General features: G+C 40.6%; 1 protein-coding gene across 1 annotated transcript in view; it reads left to right on the forward strand.

Annotated features, from left to right (window-relative positions):
• The window catches only part of si:ch73-63e15.2 (protein strawberry notch homolog 2), an 80,258-nt gene that overhangs the window by 14,012 nt on the left and 53,546 nt on the right, over positions 1-12,700 (forward strand). The window contains exons 2-3 of the mRNA XM_028816269.2: positions 8,416-8,629; positions 9,108-9,175. Of these exons, the coding sequence (XP_028672102.1) occupies positions 8,507-8,629; positions 9,108-9,175 (191 nt within the window). The 5' untranslated portion in view covers positions 8,416-8,506. The remainder of the gene's footprint in view (positions 1-8,415; positions 8,630-9,107; positions 9,176-12,700) is intronic.

Consider the following 12,700-nt stretch of genomic DNA (forward strand, 5'->3'; position numbering starts at 1 on the left):
GTTCCTCAAAGGGGGCGAGGATGGCAACAGTCTTCTCCATAAGAGCCCATTGGTGAGCGGTGAGATAGTCAGGGACTGGGAGTTCATGCTCGGACACATACACCCCCAGCACTCGCTTTTGCTCAATGAGGGACTGGAGCATGTAATACGTGCTGTTCCAGCGCGTCTGTACGTCCTGCTGCAGTCTCTTTATTGGCTGGTTGAGCTGTCCCTGAATGTCCTCGAGGCGGGAGTAGGCTAAGGCGGAATGTTTAAAATGCCCAACTATTTTCAGCCCCACTGCTATAGCATCAGCTATGCTCCTTTGTGCTAATAAGCCCTCGTGAACAGCCAGTTGGAGCGTGTGCGCGACACACGGCAGACTTGGGAGCCCTGCGTCATTCATGGCTTTAATCATGTTTTTGGCATTGTCACGAAGCACAACATGTACTGATGTTTTAGGTATACCCCATGTCTGGAGCATTTCCTCAAACACATGCGCTATAGCCTGGCTGGTGTGCGAGCCACAGAATTGTTTCGCATGTAATATGGCTCGTTGCGGCGTGAAACTCTCGTCTATCCACTGGGAGGTTAGGCTAATTAGCGACACGGGGCTAACACTGCTTGTCCAAATATCCGTGGTGAAACTAAATGCAGAGGAAGCTTGCAGTAGGCTGTGGATATGTTTTTTCACGGAGTCGTGTAGTTTAGGCAGCTCCGTGTCAGTCATGTAGCGGCGGCTTGGGACATCATATCTGGGCTCCAGAACATGGAGGAGACGCAGGAATCCCACATTTTCTACCTCCGAGAGTGGCTGGTCACTCAATGCAATGTACTCGATAATTGCCTGTGTTATTTTCACAGCACGTGGATTGTCTCTGGACATTTTCTCTCGTCTTGCAAAAGTTTGCTGCAGCGTGGGTTGTGTTGGTTTAGAAGCGTGGGTAAACTCCTTGTACTCGTTGTCGTGTTGGGATTTTAGGTGCTTGATTAAATTACTTGTGTTAAATGCGCTACCTTTTGAGCCTCCTCTGGACAATTTCGCTGAGCACAATTTGCAGTCCGCCTTTGTTTTGTCGTCTTTATTCACTTTGAAATAGTTCCACACGGCTGACATGTCTTGCCTCGCCTTCTCCCCGCTCTGAGCTGCAGCCGGGGCCTGGGGGCGGGCACTCGGCGCCTGTGATTAACCCCTTAGACGCCGCTCAAACATAGACATTTCTCAGACCGTGGTATCGGTCCCCGGTATCGGGGGACTTTTAACGAGTACGAGTACTTTAGAAAATGTGGTATCGAGGCCGATACCAGATACCCGTTTCGGTATCGGTGCATCCCTAATTTATATATTCAAAGGTGTGTAGTCATTGTTTGCCAACATCACATTCTTATGTTTACCAATGTACAAATTGTTGTGATTTTGTGGTTACAGGTGTTGTTTGTATGTGAACACCAGCAATTTGTGTATTCAAGTTTGCCAATTTTTTCATGTGCATAAAGGTACTTTATTGTCATTTTACTACTGATAAATTTCCTTACATAAATTGTGACAAATAATTCTTCCCTGTCTATGTGTATGAATCCTTTACATACTTAAATGTTTGTCAGTTGTATGTCTGCCGACACTTGTGTTGCGTGTGTGTAATATAGACTACATAATTCTGACATTTGGTACCCCAATTTCTTGAATAGCTGTCGGACTGTATGGCATTATCAAGTATCTGCTGACAAGGAGTTCTTGTTTACTCAGTGATTTCTCCTGGATAAATTGACTTTGTTAGATGAGTAGTCATAACTCGTACCTGACAGAGTTGTTTTCCACACACAGATTCAGGACTCTTATTTCTGCAGAGACATTTTCATGTCTACTTTAACCTGTGAAGTTTTTGCATATCTGCTAATATAGATTTTGTCTATACCCAGAAACGCAAAGTTTTGTTTATAGTTTGGAGCTCTATATAAATTCATTAAGCCGCCGACAAGTAGCCACACATGAAAAGCACGCACCGCCGACAAGTAGCTACCCATGGAAAGCATGCAAGATAGCCACGCCCACCGTATATAATTCACTAAGCCGCCGACAAGTAGCCACCCATGGAAAACACGCAAGACAGACACGCCCACCAACTCTAAGACCATTGGATACAACAACTCGCAGAGCCACGCCCACCAACTCGGACGCGACGCCTCGGAAAACACGCTGTCATTTATGTTCGTTTGAGCTACAGTCCACATGCACCTCTGAGCCACGTTGACTTTTCGGTTACGACACACGACCGCGTGCACCATCACAAACTGTTTTACACGCTACATACAGCAATTTGCATCCGAGACAAACATGCGTCTTCTTAGATAGTCCTCATGCCACCGCTTCAAATGTATTTCGTGGAAACAACATTTCAGATAACTGCACGCGCGCTACACTGAATGGATCAACGTGTGTCTACCCGGCGCAGAGAGGTGTGGGTGAGCAGTTGAACCCCAGTCGTGCTGGAAACCGGGGCTTGCATTTGTTCCCCACGAACAAGGAATTCCCAGTAAGTCCGGGTCATACGCTCGCACTGATTACGTCCCTGCCCTTTGTACATCCCGAACCCCCACCCCCTCGCTACTTCCATGGTCGGGTGACTTGGTAGATTATATATAGAAAAGCAGCCAGAACCGCAAAGAACAATGAAAAGTCTACGTAGCGCAGAGGTGCATTTGGACTGTACCAGAGACAAAACCGAATGAGGCGCTGTTTGGAAAATGAACAGTCATGACTCACAGGTGCATGTAGATTGTGCAAAGACGAAAACGACTTGGGTGACGAGTTGGGGGTGGGCACATGAGCAGGCAGTGCATACTGAACGAGAAATCGGCAGACTAGCATGACGGAGGGGGCGGAATGGGCGTCCTTCCCCTCTCCTCCCGTTCCGTCCTCCGCGCCCTACGAGCCTGAGCGGGAGGAAAAGTCGCGACGGCGGTCCTCCAGTTTTCAGTCACGGACAATTGTATGTTGGTTCGTACCGTGCATTGTTACAATGTTACTTTTCTTGGTGGTTTATTAAATTACGGATTTTTCAAATGTTAATTTTTTCCCTGTGCTTAAAAATCATTTAAAAAGCGGCCTGATTATGCGGCGTAGCATGGCTAGTATAATATATAATATAAATATGTATGTATGTATGTATGTATGTATGTATATATACACATACACACAATATACACTCAAACATGTAAAGTCCTCGTTTATGGTACACATCTTTCTAGTTTACATAGAAATATGGTAAAAGCATATTTCTCCTATATTGTGACTGATGAACAAGAGTGATGAGGGCAGGGCCCTCAGAAGTTTAGAAAAACAGACACTAGCAAGTAATATCCTTTTGTAGTGCGCCTTGTGTGTTCATTTTTTATTGTGTATAGAGTTATCTGGAAAGAAGACGGAGAAGGGCAGAGCCAGGAAGGAACATGTACTTTTTTTCCCCAAGTGACTAGAGGACAGGCAGCTCACCTGGTGACTAGGATGCTTTCCACTCTTTAGAGAATGAAAGTGAAAGACTGGAATAATGTTAAAATGAAGGTGAACATGCTATTTTAAGTTGCTACCCAGGAGATATGGCCTTTGTATAGGTGTACTGAAAGCTGAGAAGTGCTAGAACAACAGATTTTAAATCTAGGCATCCAAACCACACACTCACAAAGCCCAGTGGACTACCAGATACTTTGGATCTTTGGTCCAGTATTTTCCTAATTAAATGAAATTGAAAGTCCCAATTCTTTATGTATGATCTTAACTTTGTTGTCGCTTTCAAAAGCAGATGTAACCCAAATCTAAAGCCTGGTTTATACTTCATGTGTCTTCACTGATTATGAGGGCAGCACAGCAAACATGATGTCAGATGCGGCGACACCTGTTGGGTTTTTGCTGTGCACAGAATTTTTTTCTAACTGCACAGTGCCATGTACCCTAAATTGTGAATTTTGAGTAGAGGCTGGTTACATGGGTGCCAGAATAATGAACAAAGAGCTGAATATAAAGCAACATGGTTATCAAAGCTCAAGAAAAACATGCATAAATATTTGAAGTGTATCTCATCATCATTTACCTCACCCACTCATGAGAGTATTATACTCTCCCTCCCTTTGCCACTTTTGCTTAATGGGTCTGCCCACACACACACACACACACACACACACACACACGTATGTACTAGTGAGCAGGACAGCGAAATTGTGCAGCAATTCTATAAAGCAAGTGAGAGAAACAAAGTGTTTGCTGTAAAGCAACAGGGGCAGTGAGGGGAAGAATAGCAAAGGTTGATTGTATCCTTTCGTAATTTACCATGATATAAATAACCATTAACACATACTTTGTTATGGATCAAGTAAGAGGAAAAGGTTAACCATTCCACTGCTGTTTCAGTGTCAGTTACAAATTAAAAGAACCATAAACATTATCACAAAAATAAAAAGAAAATAAGGTTTCCAATACTAAAATACCTTTTTTTAGCAGATTAAATGTGAAGGATATTCTGCAAAGTAGTGATGACTACAGGAAGGGGCAGCATCACAACCAAGCCAGAGAATATATATTGTGCTAATATGGAGAGAGCATGCAGAAACCACAGATAAAAGCAGTCCTTTGTTTGCAGGAAAAACAATGTTTAGGATTGAAAAGGCAAGAAAGCACAGTAACATTAGAGTGTTTACTGTACTAATACACCTGCAACATCTACCAAATGCTGATGCAGTGATTGCATGAAATGTTCAACTTGAAAACAAAACTGCCCACTGATGCAGCAGGTGTAACTAATTTCAACTGACAGGGCTTGCTACAATTGAGAAAATGACCTGAAACAATTAGTAGCTTGTTGATCACATGTGATGGTTTGTATGTTCTAACAATGCTTCTCTCACAACATTTCTAGTGTTCAGCCTTAGGAAATGGACATTGACCTTTGGAAATCAGACAGCTGTGCTGTAGTACAAGCAGGTATTGCCTTATATAGTGATAGAATGGGAATGAGATGAATGTTATAAAAAATAAGTTTTTCACAACTGATATATTTACTGTTGGCTCCAAACAGGTATACTGGGGGTGGGGGTGAAAATGCTCTGTACAATTACCTTAAATACTACAGAATGTCAAAATGCCTAAACCTCATCTTTAATAACATGAGGACCCTCTAAATGGTCCAAGTTTAACACATTTTAATTCAACTCTATACATAGATCACTGGCTATGGTCAACTAAAGATGTATTACACTGTTAAGGCAATGATGATCTCCTCAGACCTTCATCTAATGCAAGGAATCTTGTTGTCCTTTTTGATACCTCCCTTTCTTATTCCACCCACCTTAACCACATTAAGAATCCTTCTTACTTTCACTGCTGTAACATATTCCATATTCACTCATTCCTCTCCTTTTATAATGCTGAGAAACTTCTCCATGCTTTTATCTCATCCTGCATTGGTTAACTCCCTACTGGCAGGTGCCCCTTCAAATCTTATATCACAGCTTCAGTTATCTCAGAACTCGGCTGCAAGAGTCCTATGGACCAGCAACAGTGAGCACATTACACCCATCCTGTTTCGCCTTCATTGGCTCTCTGTGTCTTACAGGATTGAATATAAAATTCTAATAACCAACAAAGGTTTTAAGTCTGTCCACCCTCTAAGGTCCTCTGATTCTGGCAATCTTGTAGTGCCTCACACCAACCTGCACTTTGTGGGTGATAGGGCCTTCAGCTCTACAGTGCCCAGGTTTGAGAATGACCTCCCAAAATTAATTAGATCAGGTGACTCAATTCATTCTTTTAAAAACAGCTGAAAACTCATCTCTTCAAGAAGGCTTTTAACTTAACCTAACATTCTGCCCCTTCTTTCAATTTACATCTCTATCCAGATTCTCCAGATAATTTATGTGAGTGTTGCATCACAAATTATGCTTTGTTGAAGCTTTCCTTTTACTATTGAATTTAGTATTTTTTATTTATTGCCTTGCATGTCGTGTATTTATCTGTTCTAGGTTTCTGTTTAGGAAATATTTGTATCCAATTTTACATATACCCTGCTGTTCTTTCTGTGACTTTGTGAAGCACCTTGAGCATGGGATTCGCGCTTTATAAATAAAATGTATTATGGTATTGCACCTCAGAATAACCCTAAAGTTGAAACTGATGGTGTTATTGACTGAGAAACAAACTGATGGGGCCTAAATTAGGTCTGAAAACAAAATTCGATGATACAGTAATGCAGAATTTCAGTTCATTTTTGGTCTTTTGTGTACATTGGAAAAAGATCATACATCAACATAACAATCCTTTAAAAATTATTTTTTGGAAAATATTCTCCATGATGCCAAATGTTTTTATATTGTAGCAGAAGAGTTCAATGCACACATGTACAGCAAAACTTTACAAATAAATGTTGTTGTAAAAAGTTGCAGGTAACCCTCCACCCTGTATATATGGCGGGGCTGTAACACATTAGCTTAGACACAATAAAAATTAATCTATTATTCATTTACTCAGCAGCACAGGCTTCTTTTGGTCATAACACTTATAAGCACCAAAAAAGTGTGTGTTCATGACTGCTATATGGTCTTACTAAAATAACTTCACTTTGGAATGGTCAAAGATATTGTATACTTCAATATAGGAGGTATAAATCCTTCATATTCACAATTATTTTTGCCAAAATATTGTTACAAGCACAAAGGTAATCACTTTTTGGATGCTTTTTAAATCTTATTAGAACCAAAAGATGACTTTGTTAACCTCCTGTCACATAACTATACTGTATATGAGTAATAGAGGCATTTGTGCAGTACCTTAACTAAAGTGTTACCAGCTGGGCTACAAGAAAGCATACATGGACCACCAGGTTTACTAAGGTGGTAGCCTGCTGGGCTATGTGAATTTTATGTGAATAAAATGCATGTCCTGTAATGAGAAACACTGGATCATTATAAGACAAATATACAAAGAGGCATGTTCTGTGTTATTGAGAATGTTTAGGTAGCCACTTGACTTTTGGGTTACTGTAAGTTATGGCTGTAAAGTATTTACTATCTAGTTGCTACAAGGAGCATAATTATATTCTGTTATAAAAATGGTTTTTCTGTGTGCTACTGGAAAGATGCCCTGGCCTAGCAGCTTCCAATAAACATCCAGCACGATTTTCTGATAAGTACATCAATCTTTCTTCACATGTGGTTGGTGGTGTAAACATGTTTAAGTTGTATTTGACAGATACCTAAAGTACACCGACCTCTCAATGTTAAAAAGAAAACCGAGTTAAGCACCTCATTGGACATCTGCTGTGCCCTTTGGTTTTTACCCTATTGTACATTGCAGTGTATACCATTTAGAGGCTTTTTGAGGCATATATCTTTCTTTGTGGCACAGCAAATTAAAATATTGCTGTTTTACTGTATAAGCTGAACTTATGACTTCTGTGCATTTTTAAAAAAGTTTGAACTGGAGTTTTATGTGAAGTGAAGCTTTTGCCTTGAGGCCCAAATGGCCACTCATTGCTTAGGCTTCCTTTATTTCCTGCTCTCATTGCTAATTCACATCAGATAGTGTTCTATGCACTGCTTGTTATGCCTGTCAGGTCATTTGCACTACATTTGCTGCTCACCAGCAAAGTGTGAAAACCACCATCTTGCCTTTGCTGCCCTGATCTTTTTTTTTTTTTCACATATGGTTTAATCCCCTCGTGTTCACACCTACTCAGGTTACAATTATAATTTTTTTTTCTTCAAAGGTTGGGGAAAAAAAGAAAGCAACTTGTCTGGTGTCTTTTAACAGTTTATTTCTAAATAAGCTACAGTTAAATTCCTAGTAAGTCACAGCTAATGTTTCAGCTTTTACATGTAAAACATCCTACTTAATCCATGATGTCATATTTTGTGCGAGCTTCTTTTGTTTTCCTCAACCCTCTACAGAAGTCCTTGTTATGAGAACACTATGCATGCAAAGTTACTATATACTAAAACCTGACGCTTATCTACCTGTTGCACTAATACGATGATAGTTTCTTATAGATCCAACTGTTGTACAGTTAAGCAGTCTTGGCATGATTTTTTTTTTCTTATCAGATGTGTTTCCTTTCTCATTGTGATACCTGTTTATTTTCATAATGTTTTCTGTCTCCCTGCTCCTTACTCCATTTGGTCAAGCTTGAAATCTGTTACCCTTTCTCCGCTTGCTAAACTGAAGATCCAATTGTCTGTTTCTACTTTGTTGCTGGGGAGGGCCCAGTTTCTCCCCTGTTGTTAGTCACCAGATTCCCTCTATTTATTGATTTGTTTTTAAATATGAAAAATTGGAAGCTAAGGATATTGGTCCATATTAAGCCATCTTGGACTGGAAGAAGCTGAAAAAAATCAGTGATATCTAGCTCTGTTTTAACAAGCTGTTTTTCTTTTTTTTTTATCCCTTTTAAGTCATGGCCAAAGACACAACTGAATAAGCACAGCTAATAAGATTCATGTTTCAACAACTCCTGCCACTGGTAATGTGCTGGACTGAACTCTGATGCTCATGATTTCCACACGCCGCGCCATGGACGGGGAGAACTACCTACACCCGGAGGGACACCAGCTTGACAACTCAGTATTCAGCCAGTCAAACCCTCACCTTCTCCCCCAACCCATGGAGGTGAGTTTGCATTGTCCATGTTTTCAAAAAAGCGTGCTAGTGCTTTGGAACAAATTAAGTTATAAGTGACATAGTGAAGTAAATATGACATTAAGGAATGGTAGAAGTAAAGAAACAGGCACGTGAGTAATGCAGGAAAGGGTATGGTTAAGGGAAAAGATGAACATGTAGTCAGTGTAGAATCAAATGTATTTGGCAAGAGATGTTTGAGTTAGGAAAGGAGAAGCAAAGTATAGTATGCAGGGCTGAAAAAAGTAATAAACTGGTATCCAGGAAGGAGATGTAACAAACATACAGAGAATGAGGGAATGTTCTTGAATGAACTAAACTGACAATATATTGCCGGTATGAACTCAGGTAGTGCTTTCTCTTCAAAATTTGCCAGCTTGTTTTTGCCAGCAAGTTTTCCCCAAGAGCATGTCTGAAAATACCATGCAAGATGGTGTAGTGGACTTAACTTGTTCCTTTTGTCTTTTAGAGTCCAATGTTTGCTTCCAGCTCTTGGTTCATGCCTCCATACAGCTTACCTATGCAAACTGGAAACCAGTATGTATTCTGTTTACATTATTTTATTTTGGCAATGAAATATTCACAAAAGGAATTACAATGTACAGATTCCATTAATTTTATCTCTTATGTAAGAGGAAACCCACAATACCACAGATTGGGGATCATGGTGGACAGGAATCGTGTATAGCAGTATTCTATAGGTTTCTTTTAGCCCATTTTCCTATCTGTTATCACACACAATAAGAGCAGCTTTTTTATGTATGAAGGAGCTGCTATACAGTACGACATTATTGAAAGTAGTAAAACAGTTTCATTGATAAGATTTTCTAATATGTCAAAGAATGTCAACAAGGCCAAGAGTTCAATTATACAAGGCATTGGCTATAAACAGAAGAAAGCCACCAAAGACAAAGTTTAACCTTAAGATAAATAATAAAATCCACTCAGTACTGTATATAACCTGTGCACAACCTCTACTTTTTTCTGATTCTTTTTGACAAGAAGAATTGTCCTTGGCTTATTTCTGTTGAGAAACGGCCATATGTTATAGCGAAGACTTTGTCTGTCCATTAGTCTTGTATAAAAGTAATAAGCAGATTTTGATTATTTTGTGTTGAACAGAAAAAACTGTGAAATTTTATATGCTTTCATTTATAAACAAAGTAAGTTGCCTAAATCAGGAAATTTTAGCAGGAATATTAATTTCATAGCCACCGTGTAGTACTTCAGGCTTATCAAAGTGTCTATCCACACTGGGAGTCCTGTCTTTTGCAGTCATATTGTCCAGCTGTAGTAGAGGTTGCTTGGATGCCAGCCAGTAGCAGTTCCTTGTTCATAATCATAGAAATATCTTGTGATCCTCAGATGTATTTTGGAGTTGTGACTGGTTTTCCTCTGATTATAAACAATTTGTAAGTAGTATGTATCATATTAAATGAGCTGAATAATCCTAATTTAACTGTCATTGTACAATATCCCATACTTTCTTTCTTTAATTTCACCTGGAATAATTTAATAAAGTGGAGGAACACAAACTCAGATACTGTTTCTCATTTTTGAGCAGTTGTCTTAGGACAACTTGGACTGACCTCTTAACTTCAAATGTATGCAAAATACCATAACAAAAACAATATGGTCTCTCTCTGTCGCGCACATGTCTCTGTCGTGTGTGTGTTACTGTCACGCGCGTGCGTGTCTCTCTGTCGTGTGTGTGTGTGCACTGTACACTCCAGCTTTCTGTCTGGTTGGCGGGGGCAGCAGGACCTGACTCGAATATAAGCTGAGGGTGACGTTTTTCAGCACATTTTGCTTATATTCGAGTATATACAGTAATAATAATCACAGTTCCTAGATTTTTTGGTGTGTTTCAGTTGCAGTGCTTTTTTCACCTTGGACTTCTCTTCTTCATACCAAAAGCAAAGATATTTTGAAATGGCAAAAAAAAAATAATTAGTAATCCATTGGCTCATGTCTTTATCACTTGCCTGTCTCCAACTGACATGCCGATTTTGTTCTGGCCTATATATCTTGAAAACTGTAAAGAGAACTGTTATTGGCAAGTCGGAGGTGATCTTAAAGGAATCTATCAGGGCTGTAAATGAAGACAAAAAAAAAATTTGTGGTATCACTTCAGTATCCTTGCCTGGTGTCCACATCATCATGCCTGTGCTTTTGACAGCTATTTCATACACAAATGTGTGACAAAAATATAGTCCAAAAACCTTAATATGGACTATGGTCTAGCTCTGTTTCTTCTATTGGCATTACCACATCTTTCTGATCTATAAATATGAGCAGACTGGTATTAAGTATCTTTTGAGGGTTGCCTTACCCATTCTGTTTTGTCAGCAGTGTATCCAAGTATTTTTGGCTCAGTAGCAGACCGTTGGGGACCCCATGAATGTATACAGTCTGAATACTTGTTCTCAATCTTCTTCTTCTTTCGGCTGCTCCCGTTAGGGGTTGCCACAGCGGATCATCTTCTTCCATATCTTTCTGTCCTCTGTATCTTGTTCTGTTACACCCATCACCTGCATGTCCTCTCTCACCATATCCATAAACCTTCTCTTAGGCCTTCCTCTCTTTCTCTTGCCTGGCAGCTCTATCCTTTACCAACCTTCTCCCAATATACTCAGCATCTGTCCTCTGCATATGTCCAAACCAATGCAATCTCGCCTCTCTGACTTTGTCTCCCAACCGTCTAACTTGAGCTGACCCTCTAATGTACTCATTTCTAATCCTATCCATCCTTGTCACACCCAATGCAAATCTAAGCATCTTTAACTCTGCTACCTCCAGCTCTGTCTCCTGCTTTCTGGTCAGTGCCACTGTCTCCAACCCATATAACATAGCTGGTCTCACTACCGTCCTGTAGAACTTCCATTTCACTCTTGCTGAAATCCGTCTGCCACAAATCACTCCTGACACTCTTCTCCACCCGCCTGCACTCTTTTTCACCTCTCTTCCACAATCACCATTAGTCTGTACTGTTGATCCCAAGTATTAAACTCATCCACCTTCACCAACTCTACTCCTTGCATCCTCGCCATTCCACTGACCTCCCTCCCTCTCATTTACACACATGTATTCTGTCTTGTTCCTACTGACCTTCATTCCTCTCCTCTCTAGAGCATGTCTCCACCTCTCCAGGGTCTCCTCAACCTTCTCCCTACTATCGCCACAGATCACAATGTCATCAGCAAACATCATAATCCACGGGGACTCCTGTCTAATCTTGTCTGTCAACCTGTCCATCACCATTGCAAATGAGAAAGAGATCCGAGCCGATCCCTGATGTAATCCCCACCTCCACCTTGAATGCATCCGTCATTCGTACCGCAGATCTCACCACGGTCACACTTACCTCGTACATATCCTATACAACCCTTAAATACTTCTCTGTAATTCCCGCCTTCCTCATACAATACCGCAACTCCTCTCGAGGCACCCTGTCATATGCTTTCCCCAGGTCCACAAAGACGCAATGCAACTCCTTCTGGCCTTCTCTATACTTCTCCATCAACACCCTCAGAGCAAACATCACATCTGTGGTGCACTTTCTTGGCATGAAACCATACTGCTTGCTCACTAATCACCTCACTTCTTAACCTAGCTTCCACTACTCTTTCCTATAACTTTATGCTGTGGCTCATCAATTTTATCCCCCTGTAGTTACTACAGTCCTGCACATCCCCCTTATTCTTAAATATCAACACCAATACACTTCTCCACTCCTCAGGCATCCTCTCACTTTCCAAGATTCCATTAAACAATCTGGTTAAAAACTCCACTGCCATCTCTCCTAAACACCACCATGCTTCCATAGGTATGTCATCTGGACCAACGGCTTTTCCATTCTTCATCCTTTTCATAGTTGTCCTTACTTCCCCCTTTCTAATCCGTTGCTCTTCCTGATTCACTATCTCCACATCATCCAACCTGTCTTCTCTCTCTCGTTCTCTTCATTCATCAGCCTCTCAAAGTACTCTTTCCATCTGCTCAACACACTCTCCTTGCTTGTGAGTACGTTTCTATCTTTATCCTTTATTACCCTAATCTGCT

Source organism: Erpetoichthys calabaricus, chromosome 12 (assembly GCF_900747795.2).
Source record: "Erpetoichthys calabaricus chromosome 12, fErpCal1.3, whole genome shotgun sequence".
Taxonomy (NCBI): Eukaryota; Metazoa; Chordata; class Cladistia; order Polypteriformes; family Polypteridae; genus Erpetoichthys; species Erpetoichthys calabaricus.